The sequence below is a fragment of the Euphorbia lathyris genome, chromosome 4, assembly GCF_963576675.1.
Source record: "Euphorbia lathyris chromosome 4, ddEupLath1.1, whole genome shotgun sequence".
Lineage (NCBI taxonomy): Eukaryota > Viridiplantae > Streptophyta > Magnoliopsida > Malpighiales > Euphorbiaceae > Euphorbia > Euphorbia lathyris.
In genome coordinates, this window is record NC_088913.1 from 884,411 (window position 1) to 910,322 (window position 25,912).

The 25,912-nt window shown below is 34.7% G+C and overlaps 1 protein-coding gene across 8 annotated transcripts; it reads left to right on the forward strand.

Moving 5' to 3' along the window:
- Window positions 1-10,869: 10,869 nt before the first annotated feature.
- Window positions 10,870-18,966, forward strand: LOC136226019 (F-box/LRR-repeat protein 25-like). Of its 8 annotated transcripts, none has more exons than XM_066014287.1 (6): window positions 10,870-11,151; window positions 11,568-12,040; window positions 12,189-12,353; window positions 12,491-12,835; window positions 13,977-14,352; window positions 18,407-18,541. In XM_066014287.1, the coding sequence occupies exons 1-4, from the start codon at window positions 10,926-10,928 to the stop codon at window positions 12,791-12,793; spliced, it is 1,167 nt and encodes a 388-aa protein (XP_065870359.1). In that variant the 5' UTR covers window positions 10,870-10,925; the 3' UTR covers window positions 12,794-12,835; window positions 13,977-14,352; window positions 18,407-18,541. The 8 variants fall into 8 exon arrangements, with proteins under 8 accessions (XP_065870359.1, XP_065870360.1, XP_065870356.1 ...); XM_066014288.1 differs by lacking the exon at window positions 18,407-18,541 and adding an exon at window positions 17,690-17,827; XM_066014284.1 differs by lacking the exons at window positions 11,568-12,040; window positions 12,189-12,353; window positions 12,491-12,835 and adding exons at window positions 15,858-16,114; window positions 16,810-17,950 and having other exon boundaries at window positions 11,088-11,151; window positions 13,977-14,363; window positions 18,407-18,966.
- Window positions 18,967-25,912: the final 6,946 nt, after the last annotated feature.

The following is a 25,912-nucleotide window of genomic DNA, read 5'->3' on the forward strand; positions in this document are numbered from 1 at the left end:
GAGTTGAACTACATTGTGACAGTTAGAGTGCCATTTATTTGGCAAAGAATCAGGTGTATCATACCAGAACCAAGCGCATTGCTGTTAGGTATCATAAGATCAGAGAGTTGATTACATCTGGGGAGATTTTGTTGCTAAAAGTTCATACTTCAGAGAATGCAGCTGATATGTTGACCAAACCAGTTACTTCTGACAAATTCAAACATTGTTTGGATTTGTTGGATGTTTGCATTATTGGGAATACATCCCAAGTCCCACATCAGAAAGATATAAGAAAGTTGCATGGTTTATAAAGAAGTTCACCAACTACATTAGTATGAGGACTTTTGGGAAAGAGCCCAAAAACAAATCCGTGCGGGCTTGGCTCAAAGCGGACAATATCATACTAATGGTGGAGCTGTTGGTGAACTTGTGGGCCCTACAAATGGTATCAGAGCCGGTGGTTCGGCTGGAAGAACATGCATGAGATCAGATGTGGGAGGTTCTCAGTGTGACCTCGCGATGGGAAATCTGTGGTTGGTGCCTTGTGTCGAAAGTCTTCCTGATATTGTGGTGGTCAGACGGCGTGTTTCGCGGGTTGGCGACGGTACAAGATGATTAGACAGATTATCGCTCAAGGGGAGGCTCTTAGTGTGACCTTGCGATGGGAAATCTGTGGTTGGTGCCTTGTGTCGAAAGTCTTCCTGATATTGTGGTGGTTAGGCGGCGTGTTTCGCGGGTTGGCGGCGGTACAAGATGATTAGACAGATTGTCGCTGAAGGGGAGGCTTGTGGTCCTTGGTCTGAGGGGAGGATTGTTGGGAATACATCCCAAGTCCCACATCGGAAAGATATAAGAAAGTTGCATGGTTTATAAAGAAGTTCACCAACTACATTAGTATGAGGCCTTTTGGGAAAGAGCCCAAAAACAAATCCGTGCGGGCTTGGCCCAAAGCGGGCAATATCATACTAATGGTGGAGCTGTTGGTGAACTTGTGGACCCTATAGGGAATATTTGATAGCTTTTAAATGGAAGTGTGTTTTTCAGTTTTATATCTACACTATTGATTCTGAATTTTCATTCTTATTATTGTTTGAAGACTTTATTAGAGTTGGAAGTAGAAGGTCTGTCTTCTCCGTTGTTAAACTGCGAATGTTTGACTGTGGATGGTACTAATTTTGATGAGCATCTCCGGGGAATTGTATGTGTAATTCGCAGTTCACCTATGCTTGAAAAATTAGTTATAAAGTTGGGGCTGTATCAGGTAAAATTTGTTGGAACCAATCTGCATTTCAAATTTAATAAACATATTATGGAGTTTGCAGCAACATATGGTGGAAATCCATCAGAGTTGATTTCCATCCTAATTCAATTCAATTTCCATCTGTTCTTCATTTAGTTGTTGGAGCTAACAAACTCTTTATCTCCAGTGCCAAATGACTGCAGATCTTCCGGACATTAACGATTCCAGAGAGAAGAAATATGGGAATTCAGATGGGACTGATTTCAATTGTTTCGTGTCACACTTAAAGACTGTTGAGATTATAGGCCTCTCAGACGGAGAGAGTCAATGTAAGCTTGTTCTCCACTTTGTTGAGTTTCTACTTAAGAATGCAATAGCATTGGAAAAGATGGTCTTGGTATTAAAAGATGGCGGAACAGATCTTGTGGATAAACTTTCTCAAAAGTTGTTAAGCATCCCAAAATGTTCTCGACATGCTATTGTCGAGTTATTGTGTTCCGACTAGGAAGTTGATAGAGAATAGGCTGCAAATATCCCGAATCAGAACCAAATTCATGGAAGGTATATGCTAGATAGTTTTGGGGGAAGTTGTTCTGTTTTACACATGGACTGGGCTGAATCAGTTATAAATCTGTTTGCGGGCAAAATTATAGTTTTGGGGAAAGTTGAACTTTATCCCTATTGTAAGAAATAGCTTAATTATAGTTTTGGTAAAATCCTAACTCAATTTTGCCTGGTTCCAAGGAATTTGTTGGTAATTTTTGCTGATATTTACTGATATTTACTGGTAATTTTTGGTTGGTAATTTTTGCTGATATTGACTGATTTTTACTCATAATTTGTTGGTAAATTCCTAACTCAATTTTTACTGAGAAAAGGGTAAAATTGAGTTAAAGTTTCTGCTATGGATCAGAATTGGACTATTTTGAAGTTAAAATTGCAAAATTCTGATAACTTTAGAGGTAAATTTGATTCTTTATTTATTTATTTCTTTATTTATTTATTTCTGTGATATGTATATCCAAATATGTAGAACATCTTAAAAAGTTTTAGAAGTTTTTTCGGGATATGAGCTAATTTTAGTTCTAAGGTTATCGGGCGAAGTTCAACTTTACATGTGGTACGGAATAACTTACTTTTCCATGTTAGAAATTCAACTCAATTTTGCCTCTTTCTGAAGGAGTTTTTGCGTTAGTTTTTGTTAGTATTTTGAAGTTTATATCATAAGGGAAAATTGAATAATTTTGCATGATGGGGGAAAATTCAACTTCATAAATTTAACTCTTTTCCAAATTTGTATAACATGTTTGAAAGTTTTAGATATTTTATGGGATAAGAGTTCATCTAGCTCAATTTTATTCATTTCTAAGGATCCGTTTGGCTACTTGATGTTTGTTGTTTCTATTTGCTGATTGCCTTTGGAAAAGGCTGCTTTTCCAAAAAAGCAAAGTTTTTCTGCTTTTGTAAAAAACTACTTTTCAGAGGTAAAATACAAACAGGAGGTGAAAGTAGGTAAACAAACACCCTCAAAATAATTCCATCACCAAATTTATGTTTTATTTACTTAGAAAATGGTAGAGACTAAAATGAGATCCCCTCACCAATTTTGGTGATCTGATTTCTTCTCAATCTTTCGGCATGTTTTACAAAACTGCTACCAAACTTAAGCTCTTGACTTCAACAATCCAAGTCTAAGTTTTGAAGTGAGAAATATGCTATTTGAGAAGGCAAAAGGATATAACAAGAAAATCGGACTGGTCGGTTCAAATCGCGAATTAGTCAGGTTTTCGGTCCAGTTGATACTAGTTTTTAATAAGCAAAATAAACTAGTTGAACTGTTTGAACTGAGCGAGTCAACTGTGAACCGGTCCGGTTGAGCGGTTTAATTCGGTTAAACCATTCACCCATGTTTAATTTGAAAAAAATAATTGTGTTGAAGGAGAGATTTAAACATGAAAAAAATAATTGTGTTGAAGGAGAGATTCCAACCTAGACCATTAGGTATCACTATATACATCTTACAATATAACAATATATATTTATATATTATACTAATATTTAAAATTTATAATTTATAATATTATTTAGTATTTATTTTTATATATTTTGATAAATATTATTAAAAACTTAATCGATTTCGCAATATAAACAAAGTTTACTTAGTATTTAAATTTTATATATATTTAAAATAAAATTTAAAACTCTTAGTAAATTTTATAATTTAAATTAAATTAATATATATATATATATATATGTATTATTTATGAGATCATCTGGTTTAACCAATCCGAATCTATCGATTGAATCAATTGATCCTTAACTCAGTTGTTAATCCAATTTAACTTTTGATCCGATTTTTAAAACATTGTAAAAAAAAAAACAAATCATGGCAATTGTCATAAGATCTCTTGGGCTCTGCCCATCATATAACAATGTTTGTTAAGAGGGGTTAGATCAATGGAGAAATAGACTATCGAGGTATATATCTATGCTAAAATGTATAATTTAAGAATAAAGTAAAAAAAAAATATATTTGTGGTTTATTTGATTTGTATAATCATAGTGCTTTGGATGGGATTGTAGACTCGTTTGTAACGAAAGCCCTGTCTATTAAGGAGGCTCTTAGTTGGTTGAAGTTTCATAATATGCACCATGTGGATATCCGTTGTCTGGTGGTTGTCAACATCATCAACGATCAATATGCTGGTTTTCTTACCTTTCTGATATTATTTTGGACTGTCGTTGTTTGTTTAGAGATTTAGATTTTGTTTCTATCTCGTTTGTTAAACGTTCAGCGAATCTAACAGCTCATAACTTAGTTAAGGTGGTTAGATCGAAGTTTGTTCATAGAGAGTGGGACTGTCCACCCTATCTTATTTGCTAATTTTATTAAATGAGAATTTTGTGTTTGTTTCAATAATTTTTATTGCACAATCAGGTATTTTGATGTAGAGATAAATTGAGAAAAAGAAACAATATATGTTTAATCTTAAATAAAAAAAAATCAAACTTGAAGTAACTAAAACTACTGGATATAAGTAAAGACTATACTTTGCAAGAAGCTTTGATAAAAAAAAAATGAATTTCAAATTGATTAAGTTTTTATTTTGTTTTTATTTAATTTTTTCTCGAAATTTTTTAGTTTGTTTTTAGGATTTATTATTAAAAATAGTTCCTTTATAAATACAATTTTCATATTATTTTTTCCTAAAGTTCTAGTAGAATCCAAATTAATATTTGGATCATTGGAATACTTTTTAAAATTATTATTTATTTACTATTATTTTCTTAATTTGTATTAGGTTTTTATTACTAAATAGATTTTAACCTCATTTTATTTCTAAGGTTTAGGAGTATTCCAAGGAATATTCCAAACATTAAAACATTTTTTAGAATATTTGAGTAATTATTATGATTTTCTAAATTTTTTAGCTTTTATTTAATTTAATTTTCAATAAAAAAATAAAAGTTCATCGATATAAGTCTACTTCTGTTTCTAGGGATTCTGAGAATATCAAAATATGATATTCTCTCCATGGAATATATATCGAGAGTCTTTAGGTGATGATCATAAATCTTCTAAGTTTTCGCCAGTATAACCAGTATTCTTGTCAGTAATTATTGTGATTGTTATAGGATTATCGAAACGAAGTAACAAGTATATAAGGGTTTGACATACTTTTGAGCAGAATATGAGGATAATTAGATGTAAATACTTTGTATAAAAATGGAATTTTATTGATACAAGTGCTACTTCCGTTCCTAGGGATTCCGAGAATATTAAAAATCTTGGTATTCTTTCTATGGAATAATCCCGATGGCTTTTAGGAAATGATCATAATCTTCCGAAAAATGATATTAAATTGATAATTATCTCGACTGTTATAGGATTTTCGAAACGAAGTAACAAACATACAAGATTTCAGCGTATTTTTCGGAATATGGAGGTAATTATTGCAAATGTCATATTTGATTAGAAATGTTTTTTCAAAACTAATTCCTCAATACTTTCATGATTTTGAATATATTTTTATCATTTTCTTAAAATAAACTATTTTATATAAACTCACTATTAGTCAAACTTTGGATATATTCATGTTCATCATTCCAATTCTTAAATCAAACCAAATTAACTTGTTATATTTGCAACTTGTTTGAATGAATCTAAGAAGTCAGAATAATAACCACTTGTTGATCTATCGATTTCGCATAAATAGCAATTATCCAGGGTTGAATGTGAAGTAGAAATCTCATGAAATGAATTGATTAAGAGATATTTAAGGAACTCTGAATTACGGTATAGTAGTTATAAAAGTCCACAAACTCCATCTCTGAAGGGTATGATAGTCCCATTGCGGCGTCTGCTGTATCTATTATTTCTTAGTGAGTAGAAAATAACTCGAGTGATGATTCTCATTATCCTTCGGGGAGGGGTGTTTGCCCCATTCATGCACCGAAGAACCCAACTACAAAAAAGAAAATGAAACGGTATTATAAGGATTCTTCCCTTCAAAGTCGTGTGACCTGTTCCTAATATGAATGACGAACATGAAGGAACCACTAAAAGGAAATCTGTAGAGTGAAAGAATCCAATTCGCAAAATCTCCCCATGCACCCACGGTAGGAAAATCCCCTCACGATCGCGTGTGTACTTTTCGGACTGCTAACAACAGAGCAGACAAATCACACCCTATTAAGAACGACTAAAACACCCTTAATCCTTTGATAAGGCTTTCCACGAAATGTGTTAATTACTTCTCATTTGCTAAAGGAAACACACGTTGCTATATCTGCAAGTATAGGAGATATTACTTGAAGTGGAGATGGATCAACCTTGAGCAAGAATAAGGTGCTGTTTGATAAAAATGAAAATTAAGTGCTGAAAAAATAAGTACTGAATTTTAAGTGCTGAAAATATTGAGTGATATAATTATTATAAAAATATTAGTTGATAATGTTTAACTTAAAATGTTAAGTTAAATGTTTTGGCTTACCAAAATAAGTGCTTTTTAACTTAATTTATTAATTTAAGTGGTGAGAAAATAATTGTTATCAAACGCACTTAAATTAAATAAGTGCTTAATATTTTAATTTAAGTCATTAAGGTGCTGTTTGATAAAACTGAAAATTAAGTGCTGAAAAAATAAGTACTGAATTTTAAGTGCTGAATATTATAAGTGCTGAAAATATTGAATGATTTAATTTAAAAAAAAATATTAGTTGATAATGTTTAACTTAAAATGATAAGTTAAATATTTTGACTTATCAAAATAAGTGGTTTTTAACTTAATTAACTAATTTAAGTGGTGGAAAAAACAATCGTTATCAAACGCACTTAAATTAAATAAGTGCTTAACATTTTAATTTAAGCAATTAAGTGGTTTATCAAACAAGGCCTTAAGTGGCTTATCAAATAAAGCCTAATTCATTAGGAAAAAGAGATTTGTTGTGCAAGTTCATTATTACGGGTAGCTCCTATAAATGACTAGACTAATAGTAGCATTGAAATGCATGCAAATATATGTATTGAGGGGATAACGTATAGAGGGGATAACGATTACATCATGTGATGTGTCAAATTGTGTGTGTTAGGATTTTAATATTGGAATTTGAAATTATATTATTTTATATTTCAGAGCTAAATTGACTACTTTTCAAAAAAAAATAAAACTATTTTGATATTTTATTTCGATTTAGATTGATATGAACTCATTTAACTACATTGAAATTTAATGATTTTTTTTTAAATTTTTTTTGGTAACAAGGGAAGGGTATATCACCGCAGAAAACACAGTAGAAGAAGAGAAAAGGAAGGGACCTCAAGCTAAATTAACACCAGATCCATTTGAGCTAAAACCATTCTGATCTTCCACGATAATGTCACGGAGGCCTGCAAGTTGCCTATCACACTCGTGATGACCTAAGGGGAGAGTTCCTGCGAAGTTCGTCATCCCATCCGCGGCTTTGTTATCTTCACGAAAGGTATGAACCACTTTGACATCCCAATTCTGTCTCAGAAGAGTTTTACACTTTTCTATTAACCAATAATACCTGTGATTTGAGACCTCACTACTCTGCACCAACTGAACAACGAGGAGAGAATTTAGCTCAAAAATAACTCGCCGATAGCCTTTATTCCGGGCTAGAACCATCCCGTAATAGAACCCCTAGATCTCTGCCAGATCCGTCGTACAGATTCCGAGATTGCAGCCAAAACCTCCTTGCCAAACACCTTTATCATTTCTGATTAAACCACCCGCTGCTGCTGGCCTCGGATTCCGTTTACTAGCCCCATCACAGTTAACTTTAATGCAATCTCCACTCGGCGGATTCCAAACTATTTTCCTATTTTCATTACCTCGTCCTCCCGGCACATTCACCACTCTGCTCTCCGAATATGCTTTGGCTTGACTCACGATTAGCTCCTGCTTCCGTCGAGGTTCTAGAGTGGTAAAGTTAAACACGACATCGTTTCTCCAACGCCATATCCACCAACACGCGAAGGAGAAAACCGAATGCCAGTCAAGACCTTTCTAGTGGGTACTGGTCATCAAGTTCCTCGACAACCAATCTTGTAAATTCCCTGAACTAAAGTGCTGGTACCACTGAGCAAGAATAAATAATTTCCAAATATCCTTTGCTTCTGGGCAGTCTCGCAATAGGTGGATGATCATCTCCTCCTCCGGGCAGCTCGGACATTTAGCATCCGCAGTTAGCTTTCTTCGTACACGATTAGCATTTGTTAAAATTGCCTGACGCTGGACGAGCCAAATAAAACACCACACTCTCTCGGCTGCTTCCAGCTTCCAAGTTGAAATCCAATTCTGATTCTCTGCATCATCTGATCGGCTAGGGATTTCAGCGAGTATCAGATGATACATAGACTTTATCGAATAATTTTCGGATGTGGATTTCCGCAGAACTAGCCATCGTATTCAGTACAGTCCTTGAATAGGACATATGACGCCAACTGCATCAGAATCTCAGGTGAGAGGAGAACCTCTAGTCGAGCTTAGTTCCATCCCCCTAAACTTAACTAATAATCGCTCACTTTGCAATTAAGATCATTGTCCGGGATTGGGAGTGTTGCCACCTCCGCAAGTGCCATGTCCCCCATCCAAATATCAACCTAGAACATCACATCCTTCCCTGTTCGTAGGAGCCTTCCAATACCTCACGGGATTGCCTTCGCACCCTCAACTAAGCCTTTCCAAACTCGACTACTCCCTCTTTTAACCCTGAAAATATCCATTCCCCTCATTCTCCTTGCATATCCACTCCCCGTCGTGAGCATCATCCAATTCAGTTTAGCTATTAGAGCTAAATTATACTTCGTTTGGCGAATGCCTAAGCCACCATTTTCCCGCTTCTGACAGACACGTTCCCAATTCACCAGACTTATCTTTTTACTTCCATCTTTGCTTTCCCACAAGAACTTCCGGCTAATTGAATCCAAGGACTTACAGGTTTTAATTGGGAGGAGATTCGTTTTCATTGTGTAGGTCGGCATGGCATTTAAGACTGATTTAACAAGGGTTATTCTGCCCACAAACGAGAGAGATTTCTCTCTCCAACCCGACAATCTCTCTTTAACCATTTCAACAACATGTTTGAAGCTTTGCACGGTTACTCTCTCGTGGATAACAGGCACTCCAAGATACGTACCAAGGGAGTTGGTTTTTTTGATTCCCAATTCCTCAACCACAGCCAATTGATCCCGATCCAGCGTATTCGTAAAGAAGAAAACGCTTGATTTATTCAGACTGACCCGCTGCCCCGAGCAATAACAGAAATAGTTCAAAACCGACTTTATTACTTGAGCATGTTCTCCAGACGCCTCCGCCATAAGTACTATGTCGTCGGTGAAGAAACAGTGAGAGAGCGGAGGGCCATTCTTGGATAATACTATGGGCTTCCATACCTTATCAGCAACTGCATCCTGGATTAAGTGGCTTAGACGTTCAAGGTAGAGCACAAACAGATAAGGCGAGATAGGGTTGCCTTGTCTGATTCCGCGGGAAGGTTTGAAACCTTCACACTTTTCACCATGCCACAGAACATTCATATAAGAGGAGGATACACATTTCATTATGATTTCCACCATGCCTGTCGGTAAACATAAGCTTCTCAACGTGTCTTCAATAAAGGACCAGCTAAGTCGGTCATACGCTTTCTCGAGGTCCAGTTTAATTACCATAGCACCCCTTCTACCCTTATTGTGTTTCAATGAGTTCAGTGTCTCTTGGATGAGGATAATATTGTCGGATATTTGTCTGCCAGGTACAAGCTACTTTGCATCGGGCTCACCAAGCTAGATAAAAGCGGCTTCAAACGGTTAACAATGCATTTGGTGACTAGTTCGTATGTTACATTACACAAACTGATGGGTCTAAACTGGGAGAAATCCTCAGGGACATTTATCTTCGGAATCAGGGTAATAACAGTATGGTTTGCTTCTTCCTCCAAAATCCCCTCATTAAGCGCTTTCAGAATGTTATTGCTAGTATCCGGTCCAACGATGCTCTAGAACCTCTGATAGAAGCCAGCTTGTCCGTCCGGGCCAGGTGCCTTAGCAAGAAGGGCAGTGTGGACCTCCTCGGTGCAGTAGGGCTTGACAAGAACAGCTAGGTTGTGATCAGCAAAAGGCGGAAATGCATGCCTAGAGTTGAGTCGAACTCTTATGGGAATTTCCTCCATATACAACTTACTGAAAAAATCTACTGCCATATTTTTCAGAGCCCCATTGTCCCATATCCAGTTCCCTTCAGCATTTCGAAGACCTTCGATCTTATTGCGTCTTCTTCGAATGATGGTTGTCGTGTGGAAGAAGGAGGTGTTGCTATCCCCCTCACGCAACCATTGAATTCTGAACTTCTGTGCCCAGTAGCATTCCTCTTGCTTCAGAATTTCATTCATCTCATCAAAGAGTCTCCGTTCCAGTCTAATCAGCCCCTGAGTACAGTGCTCTGACAATGCTCCCTGGACCTCTATTGTTTAAAATGACGCATTTACTATTTTCAAAGAAAAAAAAGACGCATTTACTCCTAAACTGGTTACAATAGTCTATTAGCCTTTGAATTTACTTGAAATGATACCTTTTAAGCAAATTTAGCACATTAATAAAACATATCCAGAATTTAAGGAAAGATAAGATAATTTGTATAAATATATGGGTCTATGATGTACTAAGCAAATAAAATATTTAAAAGCTTTTTATTATTTAATAATCATTATTTTTTTAATGGCATTACATTTATTTGGTTCCTAAATTAAAGCTTCAAAATTAATTAGGACTCTAAACTATCAAAATCATCAATTAAGTTTCTAAACTAAGCAAAAATCATCGATTGAGTCCCCAGCCTAACTTAAAATCAGAAATTGTAACTATTTGATATAGACTGTAATCATCTCTCTGTTGTTTCAAAATGGGTTTGACGAAGAGTGTCTGAAACTGTTCAATCGAATGATTTTCGATAAGGCTCAATTAATGCTTAGAATAGGGACTCAATTGATGATTTTTTATTAGTTCAGGAACCTGATTAATGATTTTGCTAATTGAAGGTCCTATTTGACTTTTGAAGCTTTAATTTAAGGATATTATGCCTTTTTTAATTATTTAACATTAATTTTTCACAATTGAGGGTTTGTTTGTTCTTCAAATCCTTTTTCTTTTCTTCGACAAGCACAGTGGTCATCGATAACAATGGAGGCAAGCGGTGGTTCTTCATCGGGAAATCAAACCGACAGAGCAAACAAGACGCTGGAATTGGAGCGGAAAGACGACCGGATCAGTGATTTGCCAGATGCGCTTATTCAACTCATCCTTTCCTTTTTGCCCTCAACCAAACAAGCTATTCAGACTGGAATTCTATCAAAACGGTGGAAGAATCAATGGACTTATCTTCGGGTACTCATTTTCGATTGCTCTGGTAAGAATGACGAAAGTTTCTCAAAATTGATTGACAATACCCTAATTCTCCATGATTGCCCAAAGATAAAGAAATTTCATATCAAATATGATTATCTCTTACAGAGGAAGCCTCAATTAACTCCAATAATCCGTTTTGCAACAAGAAAATATGTGGAGGAACTAATTTTACACTCCTTTACAACAATGTTTCTTTGATTAATTTAGAGTTGTTCAATTGCTGTCTTACGACTAACTGGAAAGTAAATTGGTCATGTCTCAAGATGTTGAGGTTGGAATGTTCTAGTTTGCACTTTTCAGCAGTCGAAAATGCTGTATCTGGCAGTCCATTGCTTGAATGGTTGGAATTAAGTAGCTGTGATGTGTTTGATGGAGGTGTTATTGCTTCCAAATCATTGAAAAGTTTGATTTTTGTAGATGTTGACCATGGGGATAATTATGATCCTATTGAAATTTCATGTCCAAAGCTTGAAGAATTATGTCTCCGAGTATCGGGATACGCGGATGTCACCTTTGCTAATTTGCCTTATGAAACGATTAAAAGTGTTTTATCGGGCAGTTCGTTGCTTTGTTCATTGGAATTAAGGAACTTTTTGTATGATGAGCTTGTTATAGCTTCATATTCTTTGAAGAAATTAGTTTTAGGAGAAAATGATGGAAGTTCAGGTTGTTCAATTGTAATTTCATGTCCAAACCTTGAAGAATTGAACATGTATGGTTTGGATATTGATTATCTTAAATTGATGGAACTTCCGTTTTTGGTTTGCGCTACTCTTGATTTTAAGTATTATCCGGAGGTCTACGATGAAAATACCGCCAAGCAGATCCTTGAGCAGCTTCAACAGCTTGAACATGTCAAGGAACTAAATATTGGAAGTAGGTTTTTCAAGGTAACTTCTAAAGAAGAAAATATTCTCTAGACTGAAGTTTTTTTTTCTTTTTTTCTGTCTCACCGTGTTAGGAAATATCTGAATTGTGTTTTTCAGTTTTATATCTACACTGTTGATTCTGAATTTTCATTGTTATTATTATTTGAAGACTTTAATAGACTTGGAAGTAGAAAGTCTATCTTCTCCGTTGTTAAACTGCAAATGTTTGGCTGTGGATGGTACTAATTTTGATGAGCACCTCCGGGGTATTGTATGTGTAATTCGCAGTGTACCTATGCTTGAGAAATTAGTTATAAAGTTGCGGCTCTCTCAGGTAAAATTTGTTAAAACCCATCTAATTAACGTATTATGGAGTTTGCGGCTCTATCAGAGTTGATTGTCATGCCAATTATATTCAATTTCAATGTGTTGTTCATTTAGTTCTTGGAACTAACAAACTCTTATCTCCAGTGTCAAATGACCGCAGATGTTCCGGACTTGAACAAGCATTGGAATTCAGATGTGACTGGTTTCAATTGTTTCGTGCCACAGCTAAAGACTGTTGAGATTATAGGCCTCTCGGACGGAGATAGTCAATGTAGGCTTTTTCTCCACTTTGTTGAGTTCCTACTTAAGAATGCAATAGCATTGGAGAAAATGGTCTTGGTATTAAAAGATGGCAGCACAGATCTTGTGGATAAAGTTTCTCAAAAGTTGTTAAGCATCCCAAAATGTTCTCGACACGCTATTGTCGAGTTATTGTGTTCTAACTAGGAAGTTAATAGAGAGAGATAGAGATCGAGCTGCAAATACTAGGTAGTTGTTCTATGCTCTATTTTACAAAATCGGTTATAATTAACTACTCTTCTCTTATTCTTGCTCTAATATGTCTGTGGACTTTCTCTGATTGATTTTCTATGGGAAAATTATAGTTTTGGGGAAGTTCAACTTTATCCTTATTCTAAGAAATAACTCAATTTTGCCTCTTTTGAATGAATTTGTTGCTAATTTTTGCTGGTATGTACTCAGGAAAGGGTAAAATTGAGTTAAAGCTCCTACTGTGGGAGAAGAATTGAACTATTTTATTATGATTAAAGTAAAATTGAAAATCAATAACTTTAGGGGTAAATTTGACTATTATCCATTTTCTCTTGATACCTATATCTAAATATGTAGGACATGTTTAAAAGTTTTAGAAGTTTTTTGCGATATGGACCAATTGTGGTTTTAAGGTTATTGGGAAAGTTCAACTTTAGCTCTATTGTACAACATAGCTTACTTTTCCCTATGTTATAAACTCTAGCTGAATAATGTCTCCTTTCGAAGGAATATTACGTTAAACTTTGTCGGGGTGTTTATTAGAAGGGATATAGGAGGTGGGATAAGGATAAAAAACACGAGATAAGTTATCCCATGTTTGCCGAAATTCCTTTACAACAATGTTTCTTTGATTAATTTAGAGTTGTTCAATTGCTGGCTTATGAGTAACTGGAAAGTAAATTGGTCATGTCTCAAGATGTTGAAGTTGGAATGTTCTAATTTGCATATTTCAAAAGTCGGAAATTCTGTATCTGGCAGTCCGTTGCTTGAACAGTTGGAATTAACTAGCTGTAATGTGGTTGGTGGAGGTGTTATTACCTCGATAAAACTACTTCCAATGTTTAGCTCCTTGACATGTTCATATTTGATATGGAATTTCTGTATCTTTGGGCAATCATGGAGAATTAGGGTATTGTAAATGAATTTAGAGAAGCAATCTTAATTTCAAATTTAATTAACGTATTATGGAGAGTTTACAGCAACATATGGTGGAAACCCAATGCTATAACATGCTAGTTGTAGAGTTCAATGAACTAACAGATTAAATGATTCTGTCAGACTTTATTACCATGCCCATTATATTCACTTTCCATGTGTTGTTCATTTACTTTTTGGGGCTAACCAACTCTATCTCCAGTGTCAAATGAGTGCAGATCTTCTGGACTTGAACGATTGCAGAGAGAAGAAGTATGTGAATTCAGATGGGACTGTTTTCAATTCTTCCGTGTCACTGCTGACGACTGTTAAGATTACAGGCCTCTCAGATGGAGATAGTCAATATAAGATTGTTCTCCACTTTGTTGAGTTTCTACTTAAGAATGCAATAGCATTGGAAAGGATGGTCTTGGTATTAAAAGATGGCGGAACAGATCTTGTGGATAAAGTTTCTCAAAAATTGTTAAGCATCCCAAAATGTTCTTGTCACGCTATTGTCGAGTTATTGTGTTCTACCTAGGAAGTTGATAGAGAATGGGCTGCAAATACCCCTGGTTTCAGAACCAAAATCATTGAAGGTATATAATAGGTAGTTTTTCTGTGCTCTGTTTTACACAATCCTTTATAATTTATTGTTTTTCCCTCATTCTTGGTTATTATCTCTAATCTGTTTGCGGACTTTCTCTGATTGATTTTCTATGGGAAAATTATAGTTTTGGGGGAAGTTCAACTTTATCCCTATTGTAAGAAATAACTCAATTTTGACTCTTTCGAAGTAATTTGTTGCTAATTTTTGGTGGTATTTACTGAGGGAAGGGTAAAATTGAGTTAAAGTTTCTACCATGGGAGAAGAATTGAACTATTTTATCACGATGAAAGTAAAATTGAAAATCTCCAATAACTTTATGGGTAAATTTGACTCTTATCCATTTTCTCTTGATACATATATCCAAATATGTAGGACATGTTTAAAAGTTTTAGTCGTTTTTTGGGATATGGGTCAATTTTGGTTCTCAGGTTATTGGGGGAGTTCAACTTTAGCTCTATTATACAAAATAGCTTACTTTTTCCTGTGTTATAAACTCTAGCTCAATTATGCCTCCTTTCGAAAGGAATATCACGTTAAACTTTGTCAGTATGCAAGATTTTTATCTTTACATAGTTGTTAAAGAGCCCGAGGAGCGCCTCACTCAAGGCAGTGAGCCTTGATTGCAAAAAGCGAGGCCCTGTTTAAAAGGCTCTCGCCTTGTGTGCCTCGCCTGGGCCTTGGAACCTGAATAAAGGCGCTCCTCTGTGTTTTCACAATGTTCTTTTTTTTACTGTTTTGTGTAAAACAAATGTATAAGATTAATATTAACCCTTGATCTAAATAAGAATATCAAGACACTAAATATAGAAAGTCTAGAAAGGGATTAAGCGTACTCGCATAGATCCACTCCACTAAAACAGAAACTTAGACAGACACACAGAATGATATCAAGTGATGATGAATGATTATTAGTTTAGTAGCACTAGTTAGGTACTTAGGTTAAGACATTAAGTATACGTTAATGTCTCAATGAAGTATGAACATAACTTCGTGTTTTTGACATTTATGTGGTTTTGTTTTGTTTGTGTGGTCATGAGTGTTTTTTTTTTTTTTTGTTCATGCTTAACTAGTAGTGAATGAATATTTTTTTTTTATTTTCTGCGCCTCGTGTTCCTCAGTCGCACACTCAAGGAACCCTTAGCGCCTTAGTGCACTTTGGGCCTTTAACAACTATGCATCTTTAGGGATTATATCTGGTCATTATCTACGAAATCCGATCTGCTAAATAGGAGGGTCAATGCCAATGTTTCCTGCCCTTTCTATACTGTGATTTCAGATGTTTTTGGTATTTGGTTTGTGCTAATAACCAAGTTATATGGTCTCAAATCTCCAGTATTCCCTTTGTAGGTTATTCATTGCTCCCTTTTGCTTATGCCCTAGTGGCAACTTGTACAAAAAACACAGAATCTTGTTTCTGCTTATTGTCATAGTTGCTTTGTCGATGCGAGTTTCATTGCGTCTTATTTCAGTGGCTCATTTGGCTGTGTTCTTCAGGATGTGGAAGGAACTAGTGGGGATTATAATTCTGGATTTTTTACTTGCTCCTCTCCAAGTTCAGCAGGAGCTTTAGCAATTCGCCATTCGCCATTCTTTTCACGGCTTTTAGCATTTAGATATCCTCTCGGACTTCCACCTTGTTGTCAACGCCATTAATGATAAACCAGGGTCTCTCTCGGACCGTAAAAACCTCTTGCATAATTGAGTTGAAGTTTAGTACCTTGATGGAAAGATAGGAAATTCTAAAAATTGAGGTATATATCTAAGCCAAAAAGTATAATTGTACAAAATTTAGTTTCTCAATATAATAAATTATATTTTGTTCGATTAAGTCCTCACTTACTCAACATGTCATTCTAGTTGGAATTTATCAGGAGAATTATATTTGAAACAAAATTCAGTTCTATGTTTTTTTTATGCATTATAATAAATATATTGATACGTATGAACTATTAGATTAACGCCTACAAATTCCGGTATAATAAATTCTAATCAAGATATTGATATCATGAGCGTATCTGAAATATATATGATTTAATTTGCAATAAGACTAGATTTACAACTTACCTAAAATGAGACTAAAATGAGACTAGGGCCAGAACATGAGCGTACCTGATAACTCTAACTTACCTAAAATGAGACTAGGAAATACAACCTAAAATACATACCATAACAGGGCCAGAACATGCCCTTTCTTTCGGAAAAAACACAACCAAGTAGAAGAATACCGTGAATATATGATTTAATTTGCAATTGTCGTTTTAGGCTTTGTTGTTGCGTTTTAAGCTTTCTCTTGTAGTGGAGTCTATTATTTGATTCCGGACACTTGTAGCTCTCTGCGATTTGCTGACCTCATCGTTCCCTAAGCTGTCAAGGCATGATGCATTTTTCTTATCAACGAAGTTAGCAGAATTCCTTCTTATTTCTTAATCTTCTATTCCTGGCACAGCAAACACTTGATAAGGATGACAGAGAACCGTGAGGAGGAAAGCATTGGAGCTTCATCGGAGAGAGGGATAGAAGATAGAATCAGTGATTTGACAGATTCCCTAATTCACCATATTCTCTCATTTTTGCCCTCTACCAAGCAAGCTATTCGCACAGGAATTCTGTCAAAACGGTGGCGGAATCAATGGAGTCAAGTTCCTATTCTCATTTTCGACTCTACCGGTAAGAATGATACAAATTTCTCTCAATTCATCGATAGAACCCTAACTCTGTATGATTGCTCGAAGATAAAGAAATTCCATATCCAATATGATGGTTACTTAGAGAGTGATGCTCAATTAACTTCAAAAATAGATTTTGCAATAAGGAAAGATGTAGAGAAACTAATATTGCATCTGTATACACGAGACGAAGATGGGGAGCTTCCCTATGTGTTGCCGAAATTCGTTTACAATAATGCTTCATATGTTAAATTAGAGTTTTTCAAGTGTGATTTTATAGCTGAGATCCTACATTGGAGGATAAATTGGCCACATCTCAAAGAATTGAAGTTGGAATGTTCTTATATTATCAATTCAGCTATAAAAAACGTAGTATCTGGCAGTCCGCTACTTGAATTGTTGGAATTAACTAGATGTGTTGGTTTTACTGATGTCGTTATTGCTTCCAAATCTTTGAAAAAATTGATCTTTGTAGACGTTGAATGTGTCTTTGACACAGAGCACCTTGAAATTTCATGTCCAAATCTTGAGGAATTATGTATCAAGATATCAGAGAATTCAGAAATTGGATGGTCTAACTTGTCTGATCGAACTATTGAAAATGTTTTATCCAGCAGTCCCTTACTTAATACGTTGGAATTACCTGACTTTGGATTACAGGAAGGTCGTCGTTCTGATCGGCTCGTTATTGCTTCAAAATCTTTGAAGAAATTCGTTTTGGGAGCAATCTATAAAACTTTTGATTTTGAAATTTCATGTCCAAATCTTGAGGAGTTGAATTTGTATCGATTTGTGCCGTGTGTATTTTCTTCTTTTGAAGATTTAGATTCTGTGTCTCGATGGGAACGGTGTTTGGCAATGAAGATTCTTGGGCAGCTTCATCATGTGAAGCTGCTTCAAATTGGGAGCTGGCTTATCGAGGTAACTTATAAAGCTTTTCCTTTTTGTTGTTGGAAAGTAGATTCTTATTATTCCTGGAATTTCATTTTTATTATGTTTGAACTTTGAAGATTCTATCAGCTTTGGAGGTGGAAGGTCTATCTTCTCCATTATTAAATTGCAAATGTTTGACTCTGGATGGTACTAATTTTGATGAGGACCTCCCTGGAATTATGTGTGCAATTCGCAGTTCACATGTGCTTGAGAAATTAGTTATAAAGTTGCACCTCGTTAACGTATAACCTTTTTCAGCCAATCATAACTTTAATTCTAATCATCATTCCTGTGTTTGCTGCACTATATAGTGAATCCAATAAGGTGATAATTTAGTGAGTTAATAAATTAAATCATAGCATTAAAATTGATTGTCATGCCAATTATATTCAATTTCCATGTGCCGTTCTTTAAGTTCTTTGGGCTAACAAACTCTATTTCCAGTCTCCAGAGTTTCGGGACTTGAATGATTGCATAATAAAGAAGAATTGGGATTCAAATGGAACCATTTTCAATTGTTCAGTGTCAAATTTGAAGACAGGTAAGATTATTGGGCTCTCAGAGAGAGATGATAGACATAAACTTTTGTTCAAATTTGTTGAGTTTCTACTGAAGAATGCAAGAATGCTGGACAAGATAGTCGTCATTTTAGTAGATTGTGGAACAGGTTTTCCGTTTGAAGTTTCTAATAAATTGTTAAGCTTCCGAAGATGTTTTCCGCATACAACTATTGAGTTGTTATATTCTGACTAACTAGGTATGTTCAACTATTGAGTTGTTATGGTCTTGTGCATCAGATGATTGTGGTTACATGACTTTAAGTAGCATAAATAAATTTTCGTTATCGATACCATATAGAAGTTCTTGCCTACTAAACTACGTTCATGTATTGCATTTCCTTTATCTACTGATTCAGATGCATGATGATGGAAATAGGAGGATATGAAATTGAAATTTTTAGGCATGATTGGTGAATTCTATATCTAAATATATCCATGCCTCCGTATAACCAAACTGCATATAGCTTTAGTGGAATTCTGGATTGTGAGAAGCTTATTGTGTCCTGCTGCGGGGAGGATAGTCAGGACGGATTAGACCGATCATATCCTATAAAAAATGGAAAAACACCCCTAATCCTAGTCGGTTTATCTTCGGCAAGGCCTTCCTCTAAATGTGATGATTGTTCTCTATCATCTCTTGTGAATCCTCTACCTTTTGCGAGGCTTTCCACCGAGTGCGATGATTACTTCTAATCCCCGAAGGAAACACCTGTTGTCGTGTCTATGAGTATAGTAGCTATTGCTTCGGATGAAGATGCTACTGTCTTGATTCTGTAACCTATTGTGATGATGGGCATGGTTAGAAAAGCTATAAACAGCTGGTTAGTGTTCTAGTTAGAAAAAGTGTAGCTACCTATCACGTTGTTACAATATCTAGATGTGTTAGTTTTAACCTCAGACAATTATAGACATGTGAGGCTATAGGCGAAGCAAAATATTGGCATTTGTCTTGTTGAAAAGATGAAAATAGGACATAAAATTTGAACTTTTTTACTTATGAATCTAGATACATGAATGGTGAATTCTATATACATATGTTTTTCACTTTCATCTTCCCAATCCAACCATATTGCATAGCCTTAGTTGATCTCAATCATCTAGCCTTTGAATCCTCCACATCTGGCAAGGCGTTCCACGGAATGAGTCATTCGCTGAGGGAAACACCTAGTGGCGGATGTAGGGGGTCAAAGGGGGCATTTGCCCACCTTCATCCCATAAAAAAAAAAAATTAGTCCAAAAAGAAAGGTTAAGTTGCAAAAAGAAGGGTTAATGTTTTGTGTCAGGAGCAATTTTACCCCTAACGTCTAAAATTGTACAATTTTATCCCTAATGTTGGAAGCCAAGAGCAGTTTTACCCCTAACGTTGATAAATTGAGTCAATTTAAGAAATAATTCATCAAACTGTCTTCTCAGTCATGAATCTCGTCATCTACACTTCACACCATGCGTTATTTTATCAGTAACAAATCACAAACATATGTTGGATGTGAAAAAATAAGAAAAAAACATTAAAAATATACTATCTTTTATACAAATTAGACAAAAAAAAATTCAAAAAATTCACCGAATTTATAAATATTAATCTCCAATTTTATTGTTCAATTACAAAAAACATTAAATCTTTTTTTAGAATTGCTATTGGCTACAAACATTAGGGGTAAAATTGCACAATTTTAGATGTTAGAGGTAAAATTGCTCCTGGCCCAAAACGTTAGAGATATTTGATGCGTAACAATCCGAGAATCCCGGAAATGGATGATTACGAGTCGGAAACATTAAAATTTATGTTTTTTATAAAAAAAAAACATGAAAATAATGCACGATAATTAAACGATTTTGCATTTTTCGTCACAAAAAATTGAACAATTTTTGCATTTTTTGTCATAAAAAATTGAACAATTTTGTATTTTTTATCTAAATTCTTTTTTACGTAGAGTTCCCTCCCTCAAATCCTAGATCTGCCACTAGAAACACCTGCTTCGGATGAGATGATGTCCTCATTACAGCTGCAGCAGCTGCTGCTGCCCTTATAAGTGTTGATCTGGTCTGTGACCTAAGGGCCAGAATCTAAAGACTGGTAAGTAAAAATTATTTCTATTTTGCGATGGGAGTAAAAGCATTTAAATGCCTGCAAGATATTGTATGCTTATTGATTTCAACTTAGAATAGATTATATTTTACCGCGTTTGGTATTCTATTGGGATAGGGATAAAGATAAATGTTGGGATATGGATAAGGATAAATGGTTGGGATAATGATAAAATATGATAGTCGAGAATTATTATTCAATGTTTGGTACGTGGGATATGGATAGAGATAAAATAATACATTTTACTATTTTAACTACATAATATTAATTTGAGGGATAAAATGGACTTTTCCATCCTATTAAAATTGCAGGAGCTTATCCCACCTCCTTATGCCACCCTCTCTCATAGGTATAAGATTTGAGGGATAAGAGACTTATCCCTCATCTGTCTCACTCTTCTATCTCCCAAACAAACACGCGATAATTTATCTCGTGTTTTTTTATCTCTATCTCACCTCATATATCCCTTCTAACAAACGTTCCGTAAATGGATGTATCAAGTATGGGTATCAAAATGGATCGCAATATTATAATCATGTCTTATGATATTGTTTACTTATTGATCATAATATTCGACTTGCTTCTAGGAAAGTTGAACTGGTTTTTTGTTTTTTCCGATTTTGTGATTGCAGAGCAAGAACAATTCATCTAAGATTCGGGTTCGAAGCGAAATAGTTGAGCCAAGGTAGCGACAAAGTTCAGTGTTATAATTAAATGATTATATATGATATAAATGTTATAAACATGATAACCTTAATCAGGCGTATAAATTATGGTTCTTAAACGGCCATATCAAGTATGGGCATGTATCAAAATGGATAGTAATATTATAATCATGTCTTGTGATATACTATGTACTTTTTTTATATATAAATGTATTAAAGATATGTAAATAAAGGTTTGTGGTTTGTTGTTTTAAATTATTCTTATTTTGACTTTGCAAATTAATTAAATTAATTAAGCTGTAAGTATTGTTTAATCGAAAATTGATTAATAAATATTTTAACTACAAAATGTACAAATCAGAGATCCTATTAACAGTTTAAACCTAGATATCCTTTAAAAATTGTTACTGTGATTATATAAAAGTGATTTTGAAAATCATGTTTGTAAATTTGATTCATTCACATATATTTTTTAGAGACATTCAAATATATTTTAATTGCAAACCATCAAAATTACAGATTCATGTTTGTTAAGTTCTTAATCCTTGAGATTATGTTAGGTTGATTGAGATTAGGGTAAATTGCACTTATGGCTATTTAACTTTACCCATTTTAATATTGTGGTCATTGAACTTCAATTCCTGTATGACCACCGAAGTTTACGCTTTTTAATATTGGTGGCTACTCAACACCTCAAAACGACCGTTAACGGTCTCAAAATAAAAAATTCTAATAGTTAATGATATTTTAAGAAACTTTAATTCTTGAATTTTTTTGTTTTGAGGTCATTTAAGTGTAATTTGGTTTAGAGAGTCTGAGTGAATTTTTAGAGAGAGAAAATTTCAAAAGAATATGATTTTAGAAAATAAGAATGTGGTTTCATGTTAAATGTCGATCTGAACAACTTTAATTTTTCAATGTTTTTATTTTGAGATCGTTAATAGTTATATTGAGGAGTTAGTTAAAACTAAGTGACCATCGATATTTAAAAATGTAAAGTTTAGTGGCCGTACCATTAAAAATTTAAATTCAATGGCTATAATATTAGAATTGGTAACCCGTTTTTGTTTTGTCAGTCATAAAAATCAAACCTATTCAATATAATAGTCAGTTGCACATATAGTCAATTATTGTTTATGTCACGTCTCAATAAATTTTTATATATAAATCTATCAAAATATATTTATTAAACTAATTATAACTTTAATGATTTTATTGAAAGAAAAATCAACTTGCATAACCAATATTTAAAAATGGCTTAAAGCTCGTATTGATAACCTATACCTTGATAATCAATTAGGTCCTCAAACTACTAAAATCATCAATCAAACCCTTAAATTATTTAAAAATCAACAATTCACACCCTCCATTCAACAGTGATCTAACTTTGTTAACAATTAATAATAATCTAAAAATTAAGATATATCCCTTTTACAACTCCTCCCTTTTTTTTCATCTTTGGCCTTCTCTTTTGTGGGAATTCTTTTTATTATTATTATTACTACTAATCTTGAATTATCTTTACTTTCTAATTCTGTTCCAGAATTTTTTATTTCTTCCCAGAAAAATCAATATTAATTCTTGCTATTTTATCTCTTACACAGTTATCTCCAGTAGAATATTTCTCAATTTTGAATTATTGGCTCTCGATTTTTTCAAAAAAGAGGAGAATATACTATTACTTCTGTCTTACACAAGGCCATTCCCATGGTCAATTTCAATTGCTAGCTTTTCTTTCACTTGAATTTTTCAATTTTTATTTTTAAGGTCATATTCGCACAACAAGAAGGAGCTAAGAGTAGAAGAGAATTTATTTAATTATGTGTTTAATTTAGATTACTGTTGACAGGAGGGGTGAATTGCTGATTTATGAACAAATTAAGGGTTTTATTGGAGATTTTAGTAGTTTGGGGACCTAATTGATTTTCAAGAGATAGTTCAAGGGCCAATATGAGCTTTAAGCCTTTAAAAATTGGACTAGATATCGAAGCAATATGATGACTGAAATGGTTTATTGGTTCAACCGAAATAGTTTAACCGAATGATATCATAATCAAACATATATAAAAATTCATAAATCCAAAATTAAGTTCATAATTTAACTTAAAATAATTTTAGTTTTGAACAATAATTATTTCTCCATCACTTAAATTATTCAATTATTCTCGTATTTATATAATTATTTTATTATTATTTTTACCTAAATTCCAAATACATATATATTTAACAATTAAAAAAATTAAAATGTTAAATAAAATATTTACCTAGAATAAGTTTGTATTTCTCACTTTAAATAATACTATTTGAATTAATTGAACGTAAAATTTCACATCCAAACTAATATTTTTTAAATTAATTAACATATTTCTCAATTCATTCTTGTTTTTATTATATGCAAAAATTATATTTAAACCTGTAATTTTTATAACTTTTTAAATTAAGCTCGTAACTATTCTTAATTAATAATCTTTAGTTTTCGCATGTATTAATTTTTCTATTGACGGTTTAACTAATGGAGTCGTTATTGAAAAGACTATATATATATAGAATCCGTTGCATACTTCCTGAGATCATTAGTCAGAATCGGGGAAGCTTTGTGCCTGGTAGACAAATGATGGATAATGTTGTGATTGCCCAAGAGATGGTCCACACTATGAAGATCAGAAAGGGAAAGAAAGGTATTGTGGCTCTTAAGTTAGATCTGGAGAAAGCCTATGATCACATTAACTGGAGCTTTCTGTTGGAGTGTTTTGAGAGAGCAAGGATCCCTGACAATTGGAGAAGGTTAATAAAGGTCTGTATTTCGTCTCCTGTGTTTCAAGTTTTGATTAATGGGGATATGACGGAGGAGTTCTCTCCGGGCCGGGGTATCCGACAAGGGGACCCAATGAGTCCTTTCTTATTTGTTATTGCTATGGAAAGGTTGACTCACCTGATTCAAGATGCTGTTGAGAAAAGGAAATTCCATCTAGTGGCTATCAATAAGTTCTGTCCCTATATTACTCACTTGTTTTTTGCAGATGATGTTCTGATATTTCTGGAGGGTAATGAGGAGCAATTAAGTATTATTATGGATATTCTTGTTTGTTTCTGTGCGGCCTCTGGTCAGAAACTTAATGTCTAGAAGTCCAGAATTATGTGCTCTAAGAATATGAACCAGAGAGCCTGTAAAAGGATGAGTGATCTGTCGGGTATCCCTCTGACTTGCACTATTGGGAAGTATCTGGGTATTCCCCTCCATAGTGAAAGAGTGTCGAAAATGTCTTTTAAAGATACTTTGGATAAAGCTAATATGAAGTGTGCCACGTGGAAAGCTAAGACTCTCTCTGGCTGGCCGACTTAAGCTGATTCAATCTGTCAATTGTGCGACTCCTAAGCACATTATGCAGGCTTGTTATCTTCCTGAGCCTGTCCTCAAGGATCTAGATAAAATTAATCGTAGGTTCCTGTGGGGAGAAGCTGAGGAAGGGAGGAAGATCCACCTCGTTCCTTGGAATGAGGTTTGTCAGCCTAAGGATATGGGAGGGCTGGGCATTAGGAAAGCCAAAGATAATAATAAAGTCTTATTAATGAAACTCATGTGGCGTATGTGGCAGCTTCCTTCTGCTCTATGGGTTCGTCTTTTATGTGGGAAGTATCGGAAGGATAAGGTGTTTGGGGGTCCTAAGGAAAGAGTGGTGAACTGTTCATTTCTTTGGAAAGGCATTAGTGCTGTTTTTCTGAGTTTTGTTCAGGGATTGGTTGGAATGTGGGGAATGGCAGGTCCATTAGCTTCTAGAAAGATATATGGATAGGGAAAAAGTCTTTATTGGATACCTGTACTTCTTTGCCACCTCTGGATATTCAGGACTGGAAAAGTGCAGATGTGGTGGATTCTGAGGGTGAGTGGATTTGGTCTAAGTTTGATTCCTACCTCAGTGTGGAATCGCTCCTTACAATTAGAGGTGTTCAGATTAGTAGTAACTTTGAAGACAAGGATAGGTACTGTTGGTCTTTGACGAACAATGGGGCCTATTCTTGTAAATCAGCTTTTCAGGGTTTATATCAGGAGTTGGATACCTCGTCCTCAGGGGGGTGGAAGACGATTTGGGCTTTAAAAGTGTCGTACCGTATTAGAAGCTTCTTATGGCTTGGGGTTAAAAATAGGTTGCTTACTAATTCTGATAGGAAAAGGAGGCATCTGGTGGAGTCTGGAGCTTGTGGCAGATGCAGAGATGATGAAGAGACTTTGTGCCATGCTCTTAGGAACTGTGAGAGAAGTAAAGAGGTTTGGAGGAGAATTCTTCCTAGGAATATGCTCTCTTCTTTTTTAGCCCACTCTGAGATTGATTGGTTTGTGGATGAGATTGAAGGGAAGCTTCTAGCTGATTTGAATCAGGGTGCTCTGTTATTTGTTGTGGTTTGCCATCAGATTTGGAGATGGAGAAATGAGGAGATTTTTGGAGGTAAAAGGGAGTTTCAGCTGAATATTGTAGAATTCTTTTCCAATAAGATTAGCTCCTTAGTTGATAGCTTTGTTGAGGATCCCTCGGCTAGGTCTGTTCAGAGGAAGGAGGTACATCTGTTAGGCTGGAGTAGGTCGAGCGAAGGAGTGGTTAAGCTTAACACTGATGGTTCTTGTCTAAGGGACGGGAGA

What these genes read in the sequence shown, in the direction of transcription:
- LOC136226019 (XM_066014284.1), top strand. Translation starts at nt 16,826, where the DNA reads ATGACAGAGAACCGTGAGGAGGAAAGCATTGGAGCTTCATCGGAGAGA. An exon ending in TTGGGAGCTGGCTTATCGAG is followed by an intron (nt 17,951 to 18,406) that starts GTAACTTATAAA and finishes CTCTATTTCCAG; the next exon opens with TCTCCAGAGTTTCGGGACTT.